This window comes from Carassius gibelio, chromosome A14, assembly GCF_023724105.1.
Source record: "Carassius gibelio isolate Cgi1373 ecotype wild population from Czech Republic chromosome A14, carGib1.2-hapl.c, whole genome shotgun sequence".
Lineage (NCBI taxonomy): Eukaryota > Metazoa > Chordata > Actinopteri > Cypriniformes > Cyprinidae > Carassius > Carassius gibelio.
In genome coordinates, this window is record NC_068384.1 from 2,860,398 (window position 1) to 2,884,050 (window position 23,653).

Below are 23,653 nucleotides of genomic sequence, written 5' to 3' on the forward strand. Positions count from 1 at the left end.
AGACGTCCACTGGAGAACTAAGTTGCCGGCCTGAATGGTCGTTGTAACATCAGTGAAAAAGCAGAAGCGCGACGGATGTGGGTAGCATCTCAACAAATAGCGTGAGTTGGCGCACCAAGGGTGCAGCTAAATCTGACAGGCCCATTGAGCCTAAAACTATGAACCCTGAAGAGCAGACTGTTACGTGGCTAATAACATTAGGCGTGCTTAATTCACCCAAAAAGAATATCGCTGATCCGGAGGAATTTCTGAAAACCTCTCTCAGAGATGGGGTCGTCCTGTGTAAGCTTATGGAACGAGTGCATCCTGGAGCCATCGTAAAGGTAATCGATACCATGCACATGCATGTTTCCTTGATTATATAGATGAAGTCTAGTGAATTAAATATTTTCATAAATACATGTATATCAGAGACAGCCATGCGGAATTGACGGTGCTTAGCCTATTGCCGGATTACTCGCTGTTACAAGTAACACTTTACAATGCACTGTTGTTGTTGTTTTTTTTTTTTTTTGTAAAGCTGCAACACGTTTTAAAATCATTTTCAGCGATTATTGTGTATTTAACTGCGCTTATTCAGGACCCACGATTAAATCGAGATGAAGAATCTGACTTCCTGTTACATGAGAAATTGTTCCGCATTGTTTAAAAAAAAAAAAACTAAGAACTTGTCGATCTCCACTTTAGTATAAGACACCAAGAGCTTTTGTAAAGCAATTTTCTTCTCTCGTTTGTAAAAGCCGTCTATGTCAGTCAGATCTCAAGATTATTGTCTGTCTGCATGCCGCTAACTACCAAAATATAGCTCCCCCTTTTCTCATGGCACTCAAGGTCGTTATTAAAAATATAACCTAGAGTATTCGATTAGATTTTCTGCTAAATAAAGTCTGTTGAAAATGCTTTACTGTAAATGCTTTGATTTATGGGCCGAATATATAGAGCTCACTTAAATGTATGACGAATGTGCTGTTCAGCACAACCACTTGTAAAAGTTTCTCCGTTTTATAAAGAGCTGGTTTATGTTTCTTGTCTTCTTCCCTTCATTTCTTTTGAGCATATTTCCATTTCATACCACTTGACTGACTAACACACGATGCTTTTTTTTTCAACGATTTTATTTGTTGAGTGTATTTACATTATATTAGTGAATGAATTATTCTTTTGTGTCGGATCTTTTTATTGAATTCGGTTCACGAAGCGGGACTGAACGATTTTATTTTTATGACTTTTTTTATAAGCTATATTATTACAGCAAGCAAACATATGGAATTACCGTTTTGGGGGGAAAATGTAACAAACGCGTCTATGGATTTATTTGAATGTTCTATTTATACCATATAATATACCACGCCTGGATTTCATGGACATCAGTGCGCCAGCGAATTAAATTAAATTTGAACCGGTTCTTTGAACGGAATTGTTCGAAAGAACCGATTCGCGTAAATGAGTCGGACATTCCACCACAGTAATAAGCGGTACAAGTAGAATCTTGCTGAGCAAACGTCGTCACTTCCTCCAAAATATATTTTCCTGGTGTTACACAGGGCCTGATGTGATCTAGCGTAGACACAGGCTGTGTGTCTGTGTAACAGGACGAAGCTGACGCAAAGAAACAGTTTCTTAGTAAACTGGACGCCAAATACATTTAGCATGCGATACTGTACTGCAGTGACAGGGTACAATGTGGCACATAGGCTAGGTTGACAGTTACACAAAGAAAATGAGATCTTGTTGATCTGTGCGTTGCAGTGTGCTCGAAGCAAAGTTGAGATTATTTACATCGCATTCTTTCATTGGTTTTCAGTACTCAACTGAACCTAGATGCGAAGCGGACTGCCTTGCAAACATTCGAGAGTTTCTAAAAGGATGCCAGTCTCTAAAGGTTGAGGTAAGACCAATTTGTCCTTAATATTTCTTTGCATGAGTGCGTTAGGTTCACACAAATGCAACGTTTTTGCTTATAAAGGGTATTTATAAGCATTGGTTTTATGCAGGAATAATTTACTTAACATAGTCTTAAGAATTTATATAAGATAATACATTTAATAATTTATATTAAGTATTTTTGCAGTGTACTACTTCCTTCAGCCCATCTATTTTAGTGTGGCTCTCCCCGAGGGCAAGAAACTAAATAGCAGGGTTTAGTTTTGGTTTTGCACATGTGATCTTAAAATATGCCGGTAAACAAGTCAGCGCATAATACTAGCTCTTACGCATATGCATTTCATTTATTATGGTTATTATGGTCTTGACCTGCAGCAGCATTACAGATCTCTCAAGATGTTGATCAGGTATTATAACTATCACAGTAAATACTGTCAGTCTGCAAGGTCAGTTACTGACACAGACACATAGACAAACTATGATGCCACACACTCTTCAGTGACAGTGTTCTTGGACTAAAACTATGATCAAAATCTGGTTATGGAGTGATAGACTGCATATATAGTGAACATGTTCATAGCGCCATGTAACATGGTTATATGTAATGTTTGGGTTTAATTTAAAGATACTGAGCTTGTTAATAGAGTTGTGGTTTTGTTTGACCTTTATTAAAATAGTTTAACATTTTATGGTTGAAACCCATTTATAAGAGTATACTGAGAACTGTTCAGAAGACTAGTGGTAGACTGAAATGGGGTTTATTAATAGTCTGTATAGATATGCTATGAATTTATGCTATGGCATGAATTCACGTTTACCTGATCTGTAAACTTAATTTTGGAGTCTGAACTTGATTAGATCGAAAGAATGCACATGTTTTCATTGAGTTGTCCTGCACACAAAAAATAAAAACTCCATGTGCACGGATGACTTATTCAAACAACTTTTAATGATTCATTTTTACTTAAGCAGGTTTTATTTCTATTTCATTGCATTTTATTCTGTGTTTCTTGTCTGCTGTATTCTTCACAGCAGTTACTGAATCAGCATCGGACTCACTAACCTAACTGTTAAATTGAATTTAAGTCAGATTTTATTAGGTCTACCATAACTTTGGAAGTTATTGAAAGTATAAATATTCCATAAAAATATAATAATCATTTTATGTGTGTGTGTGTGTATGTATATATATATATATATATATATATATATATATATATATATATATATATATATATATATATATATATATATATATATATATATATATATATATTCACTATCAGCCAAAATTTTAAGAATGTACTCGTATAAATGTTTGCTTATATCTATTTTTTTAAAAGTTCTTTGAAAGGCCCAAAGGGCATATGGTTGATGCAAGTCATGTGACTAGACAGATAAGCCCAGTCGCATAACTTTCACTTCTCCTTTTAAATTAGCTGAAAACGAGAAGTATTGTAACACAAGCTAAAGCTTGACATGAGCCTTGTTAAATTACTGATGAGAGAGAAATTCAAATAGCAAATGGTAAATCCAATCTTAAAACTGCACTGTCTGTTCATCTTGTTGCAGCCTCCATAGCGAAACAGTGCTCAACAAATACTAGAAAGGATGCTTCTTGCATTGCTGTGTAAATGGTATTATGTTTTATTTAAAACATGAAACCATATCCTTAGCAAGAAAGTTGATCGCTGTCTGTACCCAGTGTCTGACAGGGCCTGTAGACCGACCAAACGCCAAACCAGCATCTCAAAATGTGGGTCAATGCACTGATTAAATGAGATGTGGGATATCGATGTAGCATGTAAAAAAATCTATAAATCTTTTACGATAAATGTTATATATTGTTTAAAAAAAACAAAAGTGTGTTTTTGTTGTGGATGACCCAATTGGGATACAGGATTTTCAGGAAGTTCAATTAAATATTCATGCTATATTTTGGTTGCATTTTTAAGAAAAATGTAGCCGGTTGTGTAAAGTATGCACATAATATCATGATATCAATATATTGATCATAGGAAGCGGCCTCTGAGTCTAATCAAACTGTACCGCAGATATCATATTGCAAATGTCATATTGCTGGCTAAGAGACTCTGTGTCAGATCAAATCATGATAAAATTATTTATACCCCTATCTTTTAATGCATAGTTAAAACCTGACTCCTCTGTGATTTTTTTGATCTACTTCTGCTGCTGCTGCTTCTGGCACTGTCTGGACAGTTTTTCTTCTGTTTGACTTCTGTTTTTCTCTTAGGGCTTTGATGCAGAAAGCTTATATACTGGGGAGAACTTCAACAAGGTTCTGTCAACACTCTCAGCAATAAACATCGCCACTCAAGGTAATTCATGATGTTATGGACATGTATTCTTCACTGATATTCATGCATTTTCTCTCCTTGAGTACTCTAGGCATCAGCTTGGTCTTCTCGTTGGTGAGTTTCTTCTGAAGTCAAGTCAAATATATACTTTTTTATTGCGCTTCGTACAAAAGAGAGAGTTTCAAAGCAGCTTCACAATATTAAACAGGAAATTAACAGAATCAATGATGCAAGGCAAACCTAAATTCAGCTACAAAGAATCCGCTCAATGGTATGATTCTTCAGCTCCAGACAGTTGTGTTTGTTCAGTTCAATTCAATAACTGTGTAAAGTTCAATTCAGCGAAAAGCAACTTCGTTGAAGACAGTAGTGTTGTTTTTCTGCTTGAGTCAGTGTAATGTTGATTCAGTTCAGTTCAATAAGTGTCAATGTTGAAAAATTCATCGGTTATTAAAAAATGTGATTTAGCTATTAAGCAGAAGACAAATCATTAAGAGAAACCAAGCTTAGTCAGGGGACTAGTTCTCCTCTGACCTAAATAGTCTGAATTTGTTAACACCACTGTACAGTCGTGTGAACACTTATGAGGGTTTTGCTAGGCAGAGCAGACAGTCTAACACAAGGCTTACACACAACAGCGTGTGTTCAAGACATTTTTAGAAAATTAGGCCCTGATGGTCACTTATACACTACAAAGAATGTCTCTGTTTACAAGTAGGATCATAAGCACGCAATAATCACTCAGTGTTATGGTTCTGGTGGAAATGAGCCAGTTCTTTTCTGTTGCATGTTCTCTTAGGACCTGTTGCTACAGCTGTGCTCCTTCATCCCGCTAGCATCAACAAGTTTTGTTTTTCTAAGTAGGCATAATGATTTGATTCTAAAGTGATTCAGTAAACCTATTTTAATTCCATTATTAATTCATTTTCAGAAGCAAGTGGATATGGTTGGGATAGATATCACATGCCCATGCAAGTTTATCTGAGTGAAATGCACAGTAGGCCTTTTAATTCAGTCGAAGAGTGCAGTAAACATGCAATACAGATCGCACTTTTCTCAGGATGAGGATGACTGACCTCTTGTATTTGCTCTGCGAACGTCAAGAGATGATTTGTCTGGGGTCGCATCCGCATCTGTGTCTTTCAGCTGCAGCTGCTCTCAGCTACTGGAGACAACAGACCGTTTTCTTTTTGTCTGGCCTGTCTGGGCGGCTGACTGCATCTGCATAAGCATGTGGAATCCATGAGGCATGTAGTTATTCTCAGGTCGTGTTTCCCTGTGGCTGTTGCCTTTATAGGAGAGTGTGTCCTTGTTATTGCACAAGTCTTCCTCAATCCCATAGGACTTTTTCACCACCGTTTTACACACACCAATCACTCTGAGGGTTTCACTCTTAAGTGTGCTAAAGTCATAGAGAAGACGTTCCCTCGCCGGGCCTTATCTGTGTTCTCTGTTTTGTTGTCTGAGGAACACAACACTTTTTGTACGCCGTGGGTGTACGGGAAAGAGCCTGCCGTGAAATCATCTGAGCATTTATTGTGTAGATGGAGCGAAGTGTGAGTCGGTGAAGAGCCCCAGAGGCCCCTGCAGTGCTGGAGATCGGTCAGGACCCAGTGTGCAGCAAACGGGACACCTGACTGTTTTCTTCTCCTCATTCCTTATCACCCTCTATTAATGAAAGACAGATTGCTCATAGCAAATTAATATGAGCTAATCATGGTCTGCTAAGATTTAATGTGAGTATACAGTATGGTTTTTGTACAGATTTGTGACTAAATGGCATGTTTCAGGGTTTCAGGCCTTGCTTTGGTTAGCCTGGAGCACACATTATGTATAAAGGCTGTGATTTTTTTTGATACTTGTCATAGATTGGAGAGTAAGTGTTCAGCAGTTGTTTGTCGTGACCCCATGCAAGTGCATTGAGCTGTGGACTATTGGCGGTTTAACTTTACACACAAGACAGAATTATGAATGTGTGAGCGAGTGCTCTAATTGATCACAGAGTGACCTGGTTTGACTCTATATTACATCATAAACAAGACTTTAAAATCGTTTTATTAAAGATTTTATATTTTTGTTGAATGATTCAAACTGGAAAAGTGCTAACGTTTCTGTCAGTTGCACTGAATTTTGCAAAGTTTCTGCTAACAGAGTTTGGAATGACTATCATGTTCAAGAATAAAGTACAGGAAGGAATATTGTGAAATGGTATTACAGTGTTACATGTTTAATGATGGCGAAGCAGAATTTTCAGCATCATTACTACAATCTTCTGCATCACATCATCCTTCAGAAATCATTCTAATATGCTGATTTGCTGCTCAAGAAACATTATTATTATTATTAGCATTTTTTTTACCAAACAGTTGTTCTTTTTAATATTTTTGTGGAAAAATATTTTTTTTTATTAATAGAGATTCCAAAAGAACAGTATTATCTTGTTTATTAATATTAGCATGAATTCTTATACCCTAATGTTAGATGTTGTTAAACAAATTTGATCACCTCATGATGTGTTGTGACAATAAATCATACAGCATAATATGGTGTGACTTTAAATCATATGGCATGAAGTCATTTGAATGTCACACTGTCTGAAAACTCAGAGATAGCAACATTTGCTTCTGCTACTTTAGATTTTTATGCATGTCATTTATCTATTTCTCAAGTGTAATAGGTCATGCTGTACTGAAATGAAGAGTACACTGGTATAGAATCACTGAACTGTAGACCCAGTCCTGAGTAACCTTGAACAGGGCTTTCTGTATATCCATAATGAATAAAACCTGTAATCCAGTGACCACCCATAAATCTACTGCTTTTAGCAAGTGATAAATGCTGTCACTTCAAACTTCATTGTCTGTATTTTTAAAACTTCTCCTTCATTTTCTCATTGTATCCAGATCGTTCCCCTAATAGATCATGTCCTCAGTCCAGTGGCTCTGCTCCTAGCCTGTCAGCCCCTTCACAAGCTGCTCCCACACTCAAGTCCAGCAGGTCTTTACGGAGGCAGTCAAAAGCTTTGGTAAGAAATCTGAACAGTGCCATAAATGCTGGTAACCGTTGGGTCTTTTATGTCAACGAAAGAGTTCAGTTCAAAGAATTCGAAATTGGAAGAATTCAATCAATTAAACGCTTTCAGTTAATGCCTAAACATAGCAAAAAAGTTTATTGGAAGGCTTTTTAGAAAATTCGGAAGATTTGAAATAATGAGGACACTTCCGCTATATTGTAAAGAAACACTTCAGACTATTAAGGAACTTGAATATGCAGATTACCCTAATAAGATTTACAATTACAAATGCATTCTGCACATCATTTGAATTAAGTGTTCATATTCACTGCTCTATTATGTTTAGAACATTATTGTTCTAACCTCATAACATGTAATAATGAATGAATTATGTGAGAAAATAACAATTAAGCCACATGGTACTTAAATAGATGTTATAATACACATGTTGAAAAAACGAATTAATTGCACAGGTTTCTGTAATTACTCCCAGATAATCGACCCTAATATTGAAATTTGTAATCATGGACAATTTCACATTGAATCTCCAAATTATTGTGTAAATATAAAGACGGTATTTTAAATAACGGTTTTAATGGTATAATACCCATTCAACATTATAATTGAAAGCCAGTTTATTTATCATTTATTAACAATTACACTACATAAAAAATATTATAGCAGATTTTGAGTGAATTTAAAACAATATTTGCGTAAATCAATTATAATAAATGTGACATTTAGATGGGTATATTTAGATTTCTGTCAATACTCATTTTGAATGAGAGCTGGGAGACAACTTAATCTTGCAAATTATTTTTTACGATAAATAATAAAAACAGCTGATGATGTGTTAATTATGTTTAACACAATAAACGGCAAACGTTAATCACAAAAATTAACACAGTTAACAGCCCTAATAATTTAATGTTACAACTTGCTTTCCGTAGACTGCTAATCGTCATTATCTACAGGGTGTCCGCGGGGTTTTAAAAAGTATTAAAAAGTGATAAATCAAAATAGTCAAATTTAAGGCCATTAAAAGTGTTAAATGTGGTCTCAGAGGTATTATTTTTTTCCAAATTAGGTATTATTTTTTCAGACTATCAGGTGTCCTATTCTGATTGAAATTCTATCTGCGTTCGCGTCAGTTCGTTTAAATATGGGCTTTAGCATATCTGGGCAGATAATCAAAGATCTTTCGTCTCCGTCTCAACGTATGTTTGATGCTGACGTCATATTCAGTGGTCGTTCAGCATCATCTCAGAACACTGCGCGCTCAACAGAAGTGGCTGGCTTCCGTTTTATTTTAGACTTGCTTCAAGGCATATCTTCAAAGACTGGACAACCATCGTCGTCTTCATGGGCAAATGCAAGTTTTCTAATAGATTTACTGATAGCGCTGTTTCTCACACATGCAAAGAGAGAGAGAGCGAGAGTCTTACCACGCTGAATCGACACGCTATATGTAAACTATTCTTTGTTGTCTTCTCCTGTCAAAATAACGGAGTTCATTTAGAATTATTCATATTCATTTTCGAACAAGCAGAAGACATACCGGTTTCTCTGGTAGTGGGTGGAGCTAATGTGCAAATGGCAATTTCATTGGCTGGCGCTGATTTAGTACCGTCCCTGTTTTGATTTCAGCAAATCAGTTTGACCGAACGCTGACAACGTGATTAATATTCATGATCCCAGCAGCTCATCAATTCATAGTGCATTGTATATACATTAGTATGATAGTAGAATTAGTAGTAGTATTATCTTTTAATAATAATTAATTTGATCTATTACTATTTTGTTACAGAAACCCTCAATGACCAAAAATATCTTAAGCATCACCACCAGTCTTAAGTTCAGTTAAAATGACAAATATGCATTCATTACGCCTAAAAGTAAATTTTTACGTAAGGGCATTGTGCTAGAAATATTACTATTATTTAGTAAAATGTATGTGATACTGCCACTACTGTTGAAAAAAAAATAAAAAACTTTATTTTTTGAAGAAATAAATCACAGTATTTCTTCCATGTTTTAATTTTAATAGCAAATCCCCTTTATTTACCAAAAATAAAATGTTTAAATTTCATAAATTAAAAGACAAATTAAATTTGGGTGAAACTTGTTTACTGTTTTTCATAATTATATAACTTGTAGAAAAACTTTAAACACAATAAGTATAAAGAATGGCATTGGTTTTATTTTTAGTGTAAAAAGTAAAAAAAAATTTAATTAGCATATTTTTGTGTTTTGCTTTGGTACCGAAATTGGTACAGAGAACCGTGGATTTTCATGGCTATCGGTACCGAATATTGAAATTTTGGTACCGTGACAACACTAACAGGAAGCCTTATTGTTCGGTGTGTAAAAAAAACATCAATGTCAACTGGATGGGAGCTAACGCACTTCGGTCGCATATAAAATCCACTAAACATAAAAATGGAATGCGTGCTCGGAGAGAGCAGTTAATTCTACCAATCTCAGCTGTCTGCGCGGCTGCACCTCCACCACCACTGCCGCAAATTCGTGGCGCAGTTTTTGAATCCGCAACAGTTCATAGAATCCGCAACAGTTCATAGAAGATGCCCGTTTGTAATGCATCAACTTTCAATTAATGCCAGCCAGTGTGCTGGAACTATACATTCTCTCCTTTGCAAATTTTATGTAGTTTTTTTTATTTTATTTACTAAGTTTTATTTACGAAGTTATTTACTCTAAATCTATTATTTTTTGTATGTTATATGTCAAAATCTGTGTAAATAATAGAAAGGTCGCTGATTAACACTTGCAATTCAGTGTCGTGATGGTTTAAAAAAAATTTCTGAAGGTAGTAAAAAAGGTATTAAAAAGTAGTAAATTTAACTTAAGGATTGCTGTATATACCCTGTATCTAGGATCTTAATATTTTTTCAAGGCATTCATTATTTACTTCTAGATGATGTGAATAGATGACCATTTTTGGCATGCAGAAATAAGAGTGTTGTTGTGATCGCCATTAAAATCATCAAAGTAACACAGAATGCTTCATACTGAAGTTCTTCACCTGTTGCTGTTGTGTCCAGGATATGTCGGAGAATGGAGGGGGCGGGCATCTGGTTGTCAAGGCACGTTTTAATTTCAAGCAGAACAATGAGGACGAGCTGTCTTTCAGCAAGGGTGAGCTGATCCAGGTCACACGCCAGGAGGACGGTGGATGGTGGGAGGGAACCCTTAACGGCAAAACCGGCTGGTTCCCTAGCAATTACGTCCGAGAGGTCAAGCCATGTGGTGAGGGTTCAGTCCAAGATATTCTCTTACACGTTTGCCAAAGTGAGGATAATCAAACAAAAAAGTTCTCCTTTTGTTTTTGTTTTTCTCCAGAGAAGCCGATTTCTCCGAAAGCAATAAAAGGACTTGACGTTCCTCAGCTGACTAAAAATTATTATAATGTGGTAAGTTCTTAAACATGTGAACAAATTCCAAAAAGGACATTGAAACTTTTTTTCTTATATTTAACTTCTCATTTGCTTTGGGGTTTTTCCTCAGGTGGTGCAAGACATCTTGGAGCATGAGAGAGAGTTTGTTAAGGAACTGCAGACGCTCCTGGGCTGCTACCTGCGCCCTCTACAGACCAGCGACAAGTAAGAGGAGAACTCTGATGTTACCATGGCATCAGGGAGCCTTTGATATCAAAGCCCATTGACATTTTGGGGAACTGGGTCGGTCAATGAAAACCCGCTCTCTCTGCAGGCTGTCTAGTGCGGACTGCTCCAGTCTGAACGGGAATTTAGAGGACATCCTCTCGTTCCAACAGGGACTGTGTCTTGCCTTAGAGGAGTGCTCCAAGTAAGAGTTGCATTTCAGTGTCTTTATATATTCAAATGATTGCTTGATTCTAATTTTAATATGGAAGTCATACCTTGGATATTACAGTGCCATCTGGTGGTGGCTTTATTTTACACCATTTCAAAACCTAGGTTATTCGCAGTGTTGGGATTGGGAAGGTTACTTTGGAAATTGAATAGGTTACAGATTACATTTGACCATTTCAGTTACTTTATTAATGAAACTGATTACTTTTTGATAACTGTTTTTTTTATTTCCAAACATTTAAACCAGGCAGGGTTAACCGTACAGTAGTACTCAACACTGATTACTGTCAGACTCATTTTACTTTGAGATCATTCTGAGGTTAAATACAGATTTAAAATCATAACAATAAATAGTTTTAATAGCTATAATACTAGTTTTGCATTACTATGACAGCAAACACTGGCATCTAACAGTGCCTTGAAAAAACAGTTCATCTTAAAAAAATAAAGCATATGCATAAACCCATATAGGAAATAAAATGAGTAAGGATATGTCCTATTTCGTGTCCTAAACTCCTGAATGATTGAAATCAGTGCAAGAGTAAAAATCTATTAAATCTGTGCGTGTGTGAAAATATTCACATGTAATCCCATTCATAAGTATAAATATACTTTTTTTTCTCAGTAACTGTAACGGATTACAGTTCCATTTATTTTGTGGTTGAATAGCATACCACTGTTACACGCTGCTTATTTGACATCAAATAAAATGTATTAACAGAGGGCTGATCTGTGTATTTTTGCCTTGCAGGATGCCAGAGGGCCTGCAGCGGATTGGTGCCTGTTATCTGAACCTGATGTGTCAGATCAGAACACTGTACTTGTCCTACTGCTCCAGCCATCCTTCTGCAGTCTGTGTGCTGACTGATCACAGGTCACTATTCACAAAATAACCATCGACATGTTGTTCCGAACCCATTAGACCTTGGTCAATCTTAGAAAACACAAGTTAAGATATTTTTCATGAAACCCTCCACCGAAAGCTCATTCCACAAAAACTTCAAAGAGAACAAAAATACTATATAAAAGTGATCCAAATTAATTGAGCGGTTTAATTCAAGTCTCATGAAGACTGCATATAATTTACATATAAACACTGATCAAATTGAGCACATAAAATATGGTAAAACGGAAGCGGAAACGTGTTTGAAGCAAGTACTGTCGAGCTTCTGTTTACCATATTGTATGTGCTTTATGTAAATGTATGTGCGTTGATCAACTATTAAAATTAATATTTGTAACAATTTACAAGAAGTTTCCATTAACATTAGTTAATTCATTAACATTAAATATCAATGAACAATACAATTGTTAGAGTATTTATTTTTCCATGTTAACGTTAGTTAATAAAAATACAACTGATCATTGTTAGTTCATGTTAGCTTAGGTCACTTAAATAGTATTATCAGATATAGCATTTGATTTGAATTATGTATTAGTAAATTTTGAAATTTCTTTCTTTGCGTTTTTTAATTATAAACCACCAGGTGTCACTACCAATCTTTCATTCTCTTGTGTCTGTCTGAGAGACTAAACAAGCAAATCTCCCTTTTACCTTTACATATAACACTGCTGCCCTATTTCCATTTTAAGGTGTTTTTTCTTTTCTTTTCTTTTCTTTGGTTTGTACTAGTAAACTTCACAGGTATTCAGAAATGTCTGAGCCACATTTTCACTTCCTGTATGATGAACTACAACAGGGTTTCTGTTCGTTTTCTCCTTCCACCTAAGACTGCTCCACGACAGAAGGAGAGAGTAAAAGGCATGCCTCATACATACAGGAAACAGCACTAACCCAACAGGATATCTATAGCTGTGGTTATGCTGATGGAGGCAGAATACACACTTTTGATTGTGTTTGCTCACTTGCATATCACTCAGAAATGTTGCAGCATTCTTCCATTGTTTGAGCATGTGTTCAGAAGATTTATCTTTAGTCTAACTTTAGTTTATTACAATTCAGCATCTAGTGTTCTCTTCACACCTATTCTGTCTCCTTTCCCAAAACACTTGCTATTGTTATGGTTATATGAGAAAGCATTGTTGACATGATTGCCTCAGAGTTTTTATTATTGTTATTAGAATGTTTTTTTTTTTAAAGATTATGCAAAGACATGGATTTTAAAGTGATTTTCAAAGTTTGAACAGCCTTTTATGCTCACAAAAGCTGCATTCATTTGATCAAAAATACAGAACATTTATAATGTGAAATATTATTGCAGTTTAAAATAACAGTTTTCTATTGTAATATATTTCGGAATGTAATTTATTCCTGTGATGCAAAGCTGAATTTTCAGCATCATTCCTCCAGTCTTCAGTGTCACATGATCCTTCAGAAATCATTCTAATATTCTGATTTGCTGCACAATAAATATTTCCTATTATTACCAGTGTTGAAAAGGCTAAATAGAGTAGTGGAAACAGTGATGAATATTTTTTTTTTTTTCAGGATTATTTGATGAATAGAAAGTTGAAAAGAACAGCATTCAATTAGAAATCTTTATATAAAATAATAAATGTCTTTACGGTCGCTTTTGATCAATTTCATTCATCCTTTGCTGAATAAAAGTATTTCTTAAAAAAAAAAAATCTTGACCCCCACACTTTTGAATGCTGGTGTTTGTGTATATTCAGATTTATATATTCACGTGCAAAAAGGTTTGATAGATTCTAAACAATTCTTAAATGTATTAAATAAATGAAATGTTAAATTGTTTTCGAACATTGCTGATCAGAATGAATTAGAAAAGCCATATGAATCAAATAAAAAATACTTTGCATTTTTCTAAACAGTGAGGAGCTGGACAAGTTCATGGAGAGTCAGGGAGCCAGTGCTCCTGGTATCCTGACCCTCACCACCAGCCTGAGCAGACCCTTCATGAGGCTGGATAAGTACCCCACCCTCCTGCAGGAGCTTGAGCGACATGTGGAGGTAACCATAAGCTGCTAAGCCCGTGAATGCCTGTGAGTCTATTCATGAATTATAATATTTACAGATTCTTTCTTTTTTTCTTGTAGGAGGCGCATCCAGACTACAGTGACGTTCTCAAAGCAACAGTTGCTTTTAAAAATCTTGTGGTATGTCTCCGTTATCTGTCATTTAATCTTTGAGCTTGTCTGACAACTAAATCTTTTTTTTTAAATCCAGTGATCATTTTGACTTTGACTTGACCAATGTGAGCGGTTTCCTGTCATGGGGCAAAACATTTTGAGTCTTTTTTCTCCAATTCCCTTTTACCCTCATCTCTGAAACCGCACTTTACAGGTTGGAGGAGATTTTGCTGTTACATGAAATGTAAAGGTTAAGGTTTTTGCAACAGTGTCTCTATAATATAAAAAGGCTGAGGAAAGATGACTCATTCCATGTAGAATGGCATCTCAGGTTATATGTTTCTTCAAAGAAAATTATAGTAGTAGGTGATTTCTTTACTCGTTGTGTTCTGTGGAACGGTTTCGTTTGTTCTTTTTTATTGTTCTGACAGGTAAGGGAGAGTCCCATCTTCGTAGTTTAGATCTCAGTAGTGGAGGTGTCATGTAGACTTGGTCTTCCCCCTTTACCTATGTTTTTTTTTGTTTTTTTTACGCTGGCATTTGCCGATGAGATGATTTGCACACTTTAGTGTAAATCGCTTTAAGTGAGCATCCATTAGGAACATGAATGCAATGCCTGGAAATACTGTATGGAGAAAGAGACGTTTGTTTCATAGTGTGTTTGAAAACATATTCAGTTTTGAATATTCCTATTTCAGCATTCAAATTTGGCATTGTATTAAGGTTTCCTTAAAAATAATCAGCACTATTGTTTCTTTAGCAACAAATCTGCATATTTTCTAAAAGGTCATGTGACTCTGACGACTGGAGTAATGATGCTGAAAATTCACAGGGATGACATTTTACAACATATTATTATACAACATAATATAACATTACATTATAGAACATAAAACAAAAAAAATCATACTCCTTGAAAAATCGAATGTGTATATATTCTGAATGTCAAACAATTAAGAATCTGAATATTTTTCTGATAGTTAAGAACATTTAGTAAATATTTTATATTTTATGAACTTTTAGCTTGTAACCTCTTTTAGAATTGGTATGAATCAGTCTTAATACCTAAATACAATATTATTTCAAGTCTTTATGTGTCATAGGTTTGTCTTTCCCCTGACTTATACAATGACATGGGTATTAACACACAAAATGTGTCTAATTCTTGTTTCACTGAATTGATTTGTTTGTGTATTACAGACTCAGTGTCAAGATTTGCGTAAAAGAAAGAACTTGGAGTTACAGATCTTGTCGGAGCCGGTGCGGGGCTGGGAGGGCGACAGCATGAAGTCACTGGGTCAGGTGGTCTACACGTCGCAGGTCCACATCCAGAGCGGTTTAAATGAGGTGAGGAGGAGGGTGACATCTGATGATCTGGGGAATGGAACCATCAGAATAATTACCGTATTTTCCGGACTATAAGTCACACTTTTTTTCATAGTTTGGCTGGTCCTGCGACTTATACTCAGGTGTGACTTATTTATAAAAATTAATTTTACATGAACCAAGACAAATGAACCAAGAGAAAACATTACCGTTTCCAGCCGCCAGAGGGCGCTCTATGCTGCTCAGTACTCCTGTAGTCTACCACTGAAAACATAGAGCGCCCTCTCGAGGCTGTAGATGGTATTGTTTTCTCTTGGTTCCTGGTTCTAAATAAATGCGACTTAGGGCCGTTACATAGTCAATGCGAGAAACGCGAGCAAGCGACGCGAGCGACGCGCTCCCTTTCATAGTCTAAACAGTGGACACAAGCGTCACGGGCGATGCCTGTATGCAATACACCGCTCACGCAATAGGGGGTAGTAAAGTAGAGTCTAGAGTCGGGTCGCGTTATATTCAGATCACAATGGCAACTGAAGGGGAGTGTATTCTGTTGCTGATTTTACATCGGCGGCAACAAAGGCAACGCAGAGATAGACGGTTAGTTCGCAAAATTGTTCCTCTTCGCCCGCCATTGTATTCAAACTTTCTTCTTCTGTAAACACAATATACTTGAATTAATGTACAATACTTGCAATGTCGCCCCCACCGACAACACATAGTATTGCGTACATTGGCGCGTCGCGTATCAAAAATTAGGATGACACATTTGGCTACGCACCGACGCATAATGGCGGCCAAAGCGTAACGATGCGTAGCCTCGGGGACGCGTATGCGTACAGAGGCGTTGACTATGAAACGGCCCTTATAGTCCAGTGCAACTTATATGTTTATATCATTATGGAATGATGCGACTTATACTCAGGTGCGACTTATAGTCCAAAAAATACATACATCAGAAGAGGGTTGGTTAGCTGAAGGAAAAATAGAACGTTGATTGAAGTATTTTAATGCTAATTTAATTCAGAGTGATTTGTGTTCAAAGTATTCTCTCTCTTTCTTTTGCTTAGCTGAAATTTATCTTGGTTTGCTAGAAATAAGGTATGATGTTTGTTAATTATGAGAATCAACCCAAAACCATGAGTTAGTAAAGACATTTGGTGTTTGTATTTGTGAGGCTGTGCTGTAATGCCATACACATGCATCTTAATTGTTTTATGTATTGGTAATTGATATCATTTTTGCAGAAGTATTGAATTTACATATGCATATGTGCTTTTTTTTCTAGGAAAAGGAAGAGCGATACTTCATGCTGTTTCCCAATGTGGTAGTCATGCTGTCCGTCAGCCCAAGAATGAGTGGTTTTATTTACCAAGCAAGTTCATTTTTCTGTTCTTATGTTAATCTAGGTACATGACAGTGAGCATGTGTTATTTATGAAAACCTTCAATGCTGTTATTTGTCACACTGTCCTCTCATAGGGACGTCTGCCACTGACTGGAACCACTGTAACCAAACTGCCAGAGGATGCAGAGACAGGCCATTATGCTTTTGAGATCACAGGTTTGTTTCAGTCCACGTAAACAGTTTTAGTGTGGCGCGTTTCTGGAGAGGTCACAGAACAATGTGCACTCGATTGTCATTAATAATTTTTTTTAAGCTGCTAGTATCTTGACCTTTTATTATGCTTTTGTACTGTATTTTTATCCAATAAATGCAGCCTTGGTGAGCATAAAAAGAACCACAAACTGTTTGCACCAAGCTATTGAATGAGTTATGGGTTCCAAACCAAACTCTTGTAATTTTAGGAAGCACATGCTGGAACAGTTGTTGAACAGTTGCAGTCGTCTTGTTATCTCTTCCTTTTTTTAGGGGGGGCGATAGATCGCACCACTGTGTTCTGCGGTAGTGCACAGGAGCAGCTGGAGTGGTTAGAACATCTTCATGCTTACACCAAGGAAGGGAGTCCTGTCGGAACAATAATAAAGGTAACAACCTTTAACCCAGTGCCTTTTTTTTGCCCCTCACCCCTTTCTCAGTTTTTCACAGACGTCTAGAGGTGAATCGTTATTTTCTTATGTGTTTTGCATGTGCAGAGTGTTGATGGTAAACCTACAACCATGACTAGCACGTCGTCCCACCACTTGCACAGTTTCGGTACTGCTGTGGCTAACCGAGGACCCCTCGAACCCCCCAAGATCACCAAGCCATGGTCCTTAAGCTGTCTGAGACCTGCGCCACCCCTTAAGCCATCTGCTGCCCTCGGTTATAAAGAGGTAAGCTTTCTGGAAAACAGTCAGAAGAGATCTTGAGTGGGAAGCTTTATGTACCTCTGTGTGTTCTTGGTGGTCCTAACAGGAAACCAGTGCACATTGATCTACTCAGTATGTCAGTTTTCATCCAGCAGCCACCAGCCATTGTCTTTACCACATTGCAGGGGCGGTGTTGATGTTATCTCAGATTTAAGTGGAATTTTTAGTGGTCTTTGAGCTATAGATTAGCTAACACTACCCCAAAGCCTAATCGAACATTTTATGAACGTGCACAGCATCTCTACAAGACTGTGCCAAGGGTGTTAGTGATGCTCTCGGACTCATGAAATGCATGTGAAATCTTCTGCAACAATTAATGTTCACCTCTCACTGATCTTTTCCATCATACACCTCTTCATTCTCTCTCCATTTTCTGCTTCTTTAGAGGATGTCTTATATCCTGAAGGTAAGAGTAGACGTGAGTCTGTGTATTTTGTGTGTGTGTGTGTGTGTGTGTGTCTGTGTGCTCAGCTAGCACCGGTGTTTCACGCTGGATCCATGCTTATCTGTCTTTTCTCTTTAATTCTGTGGAGAGCCGCCCATTTCCAGTTTTGTTTGCAGTTGTATCTTCTCCCTCTGCAATGATCTGTGCAAAAAATTGCATTTTTGATTTTTGCTGTGATGTATTTATTTATTAGGGGGTTCAGATACAACAGCAAAAGGTGTGCAAGCTGTGAACAATGTACTGAATCATATCCTGCTTCTCAACATTCAAAGCTCATTGTCTATAATAAATATAGCCACAAACCCAACCAACCCTTTTCCTGCATAAAAAAAACTGCTGTGAATGTGATACTTAAAAGATGATACTTATTCAAACAACAAAACAAGTTTACATGCATACAGTATATAGAAATGTTATCAATCAATTGCATTAAATTTAAGTACCGTAGTTAATAAAACAAACCACTTCTATAAATATTTGTTGAGAAATGCCCCAAAGATATTACATTATTGTGGTACACAAAGCACTGAATAGGCAAAATTGGCTTTAGAAGTAAATATATTGCTTGTTTTATTTCCATTCCAGTAATTATTGGTATGAGTAAACATTCTCTGGATATATACATCTTTGGCAGTTCCTCCTTTTGCTTCCGTGCCATTGATTCCTACACTTTGTCCAGTGATTTCAGAATGTGAAAGTAGTTCTTCTGGCTCTTTACTCATTTCATGCTGCTTTGCTCTTGACAAATATGGTAGCAGACTCGCAAAAACCTGCCTTCTTTTGGTGGTGCTTGATGCATCAGTTGCTCTGATGGTAGAAAGAGTTTACTATTATATATTGTACGTACAAGACAGGGAGTTTTAATAAATATTAAATTCATGTGTTAAATTCACATCAATAAAAGCTAGAAAAGAGTCTTTTATAGAAAATGATAAATGTAGCCATCTCTCCAATAATGACAATGTACTACATTTCTTTTTTTTACCGTAATGTGAAAATGTATCGCAGAAAACACCTCTGAACATATAAGAATGTGGCACTTGTATAAACAATATTATGGTGAAGATATTTCCCATTTAAGTTTCTAACTAGATTTGTTATTAAATCTAAATTAATAGAAGATATCAAGAGCATTAGGTAGAGTTTTGTTCGTATAGGAAAAACATAACAGCAATTAATTCTATACAGTATATAATCAGTAATTAGTCTAATAACCCTCGGCAGTGTTCCAAGGATAAAATATCAAAAATAAAAAATATATATAAAATTGTGAAGGGATTAAGGCATACGTTAGCTATTGCAGTGGTTACTGAAGTGTTAAAAAACGTCACTTTGTTTTACCATGTCAATAAAAAAAAGTACATATGTTTTATTGCTTCCAACAAATATTCTCACAGCTGATGTCACATCTTAAGATCCAGATATCACATCTTATATTTGCAGAATTCAGAAAAGAATCTTATACTTGGGCAGTGGACCTGTGAAATACATTTATGTTGTCTACTAGAAGGCTAAATTTAGAGCCATTATGTGCCATGCATCTGTTCATAGAAATGGCAAAATGACTCATAATGATTTTAGTCAGGGTGAGGTATAAGGGCACTGCTTTCGTCACCATAAGAAGGAATATTACTTTCCAATCATGCTGCGTGATTCTGTTTTATGTCCCAGTATTCTGAGCAACATCTACCTCAAAGCATAATGGCAAGTTTATGAGGACTTCTCATAAGCCAGGTCTTTCCGCTAGTTTTTCACGTCGTTTTCGAGACTATTAACATACCTGGAGAATTATTCGAGAGACCAAGCACTTCATTCAGTTTTGACAGGATTTGAGTGCAACTTAAGGCCCGCAAGCTGCGTTTATGTGCCTTTATTCAGATCTCAGTAGATGCTGTTACTCCATTAACACCAGACTGTTTCCTCAGGACACTAGTAAAAGCCCCAGAACCAGACCCAAGTTCCTTCCAAAGAGAAAAACGGAGAGAAAAGCATCAGATGATGATGCCCTGCTTAGAAAAAGTAGGTATATAAAAATGATAAATAAAATGCATTTAGTTCCCAGAGCTAAGATCTTGCACAAATAATCCCTGTGGTGGAAGTATTGCAGGGGTTTTCAAACAAACATGCAAGCAGCTTTGGCAACTTGTGTTTTTTAGCATGCACAAACAAATAGAAATATTAAACTGATGGTTTGTGACGTACAGGCACAGCGGCTCTAGAGGAGGATGCCCAGATACTCAAAGTGATTGAGGCCTACTGCACTGGAGCCAGTCTCCACCAATCCACCACAGGTAGACCTTTGTGTCATATGTACCGTATAACTAAGCTACTGCCGTTTTAATAGCGTAAACGTATTGTTAATATAGTTTAACGGTGTGATTTAATGAGATTTGATTTGATTTGTTTGCACAGCTGTTCGCAAGGAGTGCATCCCCCAGGTCTTCCTTCTTCCAGAAGAAGAGAAGATTATTGTTGAGGAGGTCAAGAGCAATGGCCAGACGATCATTGAGGAAAAGTATGTTCTAATATGTTTTTTTTTTTTTTTGGATTAGTGGCCTAGAAATCATCCAGAATTATATACATTTCTTTCTTTCTTTCTTTCTTTCTTTCTTTCTTTCTTCTTTATTAGTGACATAGAAATAGTGCAAAATCATAAATGCCTCCTTTTTTACTTTTAACCCTAGATTTTTCAGTCTTGCTTCACAGGAGATTTGAATATTTTAAAGAATATGTTTTCTTTTTATTTTCTTGCAGAAGTCTTGTTGATGCCGTTTATGCTCTAAAAGATGAAGTCCATGAATTAAAAAAGGTGAGATTCTGCATTATTTTGCAACCTTTTGTTTTCCTGAACTCTTAACAGGCATTGTGGCGTAATCTACTGATGGCGTGTGTTTGTGAATGCAGGAGAATAAATGGATGAAGCAGTGTCTGGAAGAGGAACAGAAGTCCCGGAAGGAGTTAGAGCGTGTAGTCAGAAAGTTGGCCAAGCAGAAGAATGACTGTTCCTGGGATGAAGGAGGTCACTAAAGAACACTCGCCAGCTGCATGTACGTGTTTCTATGACTGTGTGTCCTCACAAATGTGTTTTTCCATCACGTTACACACTGAACGTTGTTTTTGGAAAGTCACCATGCTGGGAATTTTCAGCCATTTCTCATCAAATGTGTGTGTTTTTTTTTAGACAAGATGCAATGAGAATGTCGACTCTGATAAGTGACTGTGTTTTTCTCGCCATGCTGAAGAATATCCCCGTGCGGTTTGCTTCACGCTCCTGTGGTGTGACATTCTGAGAACAAAACAGCAACTGTTCTGGAAGACCAAGTGAACTGCTTCTTAAGTATTTTGTGATTTGCAAAACAAACTGTCCATTTTGCGTCTGATTCACTCAAGCGCTCCAAGAAGAAGCATCACGGAAAAGATGATGGAATCTCTTGTTTTTCGAACTGAACAAATATCTGCCTCACTTTATGACAGTTACTGGTCATGGACAAAATCAATTCAATGACATTCAGCCCCACAAACAGCATTCCGACTCAAGCCACTATTGCACAAGTGAAAGTATTCTGTTAAAGATATTTGTGGTCGAACATTGCAAGACTCCACCGTATCCACAAGTATTGTTCTTTTCAGTCCTTTTTCTGTTTTAAAATGTGAAAACGGTTGCTCAAGGTACCTTTTAGGTCACAAATGAACAAGATTGAGATTTGTAGTTTGCACCCGATTGCCATGCTTTTTCTTTTTAGTTTGAGTTTCATTTCCATTGGTACACGGTATTTCTAAAACAGCCGTTATGTTACATAATCATGCTTCTGATAATCATCACTAGTTTAAAGCTATCAGGGATATAGATGTCAGAAACAGTCGAGTTTATAATACGATACGTCATATAATGTATGTATATCATATATACAGTATAAATATGTATATATCATAGATGTTATGGCAAAAGGAACCTTTTAAACCTTTTTTTTTCATGATAACAAAACTTCATTAGGAAATTTTATCCTTCTTTTTCAGAGGTTTGAAACCATTTCATATGACTATTTCACAAAGATCCAGTATGTTTGTGGTTTTGGTACTAGGAGCCCTTTTAGGACTCGTAAACCAAGTGTTTGTAGAAGCATACATTATAAAATACAATTCTTTCCGGCAAACTGCTCCCAATAGAGCATAGGGTTGCACCAAATGTCATTTTTGACAGGAATGAAATTGAGGTTTTGAGGGATAGAAGTACAACACATTCAGTGGATTGTACAGTAGCTTAACAACATACCGATTGTTCAGCTTACAGTAGTTGTGAAATTATGAATTAGGACCTTTATACAGCAGATACCATGGGGAAGACTGTACATCTATCCCTCACAGCCTAGTTTTCATTCACGTCGAATTCAATACCTGACTAAAGTCTGTTGCACTGGAGGTGCTTTTTCTTACTCATTTGTACTCTGCGTGGTACATATTTTCTTCTTGAACACTTGACATTTTAACTGTTGCGATTTAAATCAAATGCAAAAGTCATTATACAGACAGTTACACAATTACACTGTGTCTGAAGCGCTTAACCTTTCTTTCTTAACTAATCGTTACCGATCATAACCGTGACTAATGTTTTCATTCGCTGTGGATCAGAGATGTGATCTCTATCTTAAGCAGTGAAGAGATGCATGCATTTTGTTTTTTATCTCACCAGCAGACACCTCCGGAGCATTGCTGTGGCAATACAATGCAATATGCAACTGGTTTGTTGTTACTGTGCAAGAACCAGTTTTTCTCATGGAAGGAGTATACTGTATAATATATTCTTCCGATTAGGCAATAAGATGTGCTCTGAGGTACAAACATAACGCTGTCACTGTGGTACTATGTGAAAATCTTGTTTGTGTGCGTGTAATTAACCTTGCATGCCATTATGTGTTACACATAGCCTTAAATATTATTTCAAAGTGTTAACCCTGATTCTATTGTTGTTGTTGTCTTGAAATTTTAAAACATCGGTCGAAAATTTGAACCTCTGCATTGGTAAATGTGATATTTCTGATGGTCTGTTTATGTGTTATTTGAAAGAGAGACTGATTTGATCAGTAGGTTATGCAAGTATGTATAGTTCCATGTGGAAACATGCTGTTTGTTAAAGGTGACTACTGATCTCACTGAAAGGAAATTCACTTTTTTTTTCTACTAATGAATAGCATTCATCCTAAAAATGAACAGCACTTTCAGGTGATCATAAGGGTCGAAAAATGTCTACATTAGTTTCCTCTTAAAAGTGCCCATGTCTGCAGAACAAAAGATATCTTTTATTTTTGCGAAGCTGACCTATGCAATATAAATGCTATATATATAATTTTATTGTTGTTTTTTCCACTAGTGCTTATGTTTTATTTTGTCCTCATTTCAATAAGGAATTGTTTTAATAAAATAACATCATGTTAATAAGTTACACGTTTGATTTTATT

General features: G+C 36.4%; 1 protein-coding gene across 1 annotated transcript; it reads left to right on the forward strand.

The window, feature by feature from the left end:
• The first annotated feature begins 41 nt into the window (after positions 1 to 41).
• LOC128027246 (rho guanine nucleotide exchange factor 6) lies at positions 42 to 23,633 on the forward strand. The gene is made up of 23 exons (XM_052614637.1): positions 42 to 323; positions 1,805 to 1,888; positions 4,139 to 4,223; positions 7,106 to 7,227; positions 10,278 to 10,482; positions 10,576 to 10,646; positions 10,741 to 10,835; positions 10,945 to 11,040; positions 11,818 to 11,940; positions 13,860 to 13,998; positions 14,085 to 14,144; positions 15,318 to 15,464; positions 16,729 to 16,815; positions 16,922 to 17,003; positions 17,313 to 17,428; positions 17,537 to 17,716; positions 18,138 to 18,158; positions 20,123 to 20,216; positions 20,402 to 20,488; positions 20,610 to 20,712; positions 20,952 to 21,006; positions 21,102 to 21,244; positions 21,379 to 23,633. The coding sequence occupies exons 1-22, from the start codon at positions 159 to 161 to the stop codon at positions 21,222 to 21,224; spliced, it is 2,340 nt and encodes a 779-aa protein (XP_052470597.1). The 5' UTR covers positions 42 to 158; the 3' UTR covers positions 21,225 to 21,244; positions 21,379 to 23,633.
• Positions 23,634 to 23,653: the final 20 nt, after the last annotated feature.

Coding starts and splice junctions, on each gene's coding strand:
- LOC128027246 (XM_052614637.1), top strand. CDS start 159: ATGAACCCTGAAGAGCAGACTGTTACGTGGCTAATAACATTAGGCGTG. Junction 17,717..18,137: donor CTGCCCTCGGTTATAAAGAG/GTAAGCTTTCTG, acceptor CTGCTTCTTTAG/AGGATGTCTTATATCCTGAA. Junction 20,217..20,401: donor TGATGCCCTGCTTAGAAAAA/GTAGGTATATAA, acceptor TGTGACGTACAG/GCACAGCGGCTCTAGAGGAG.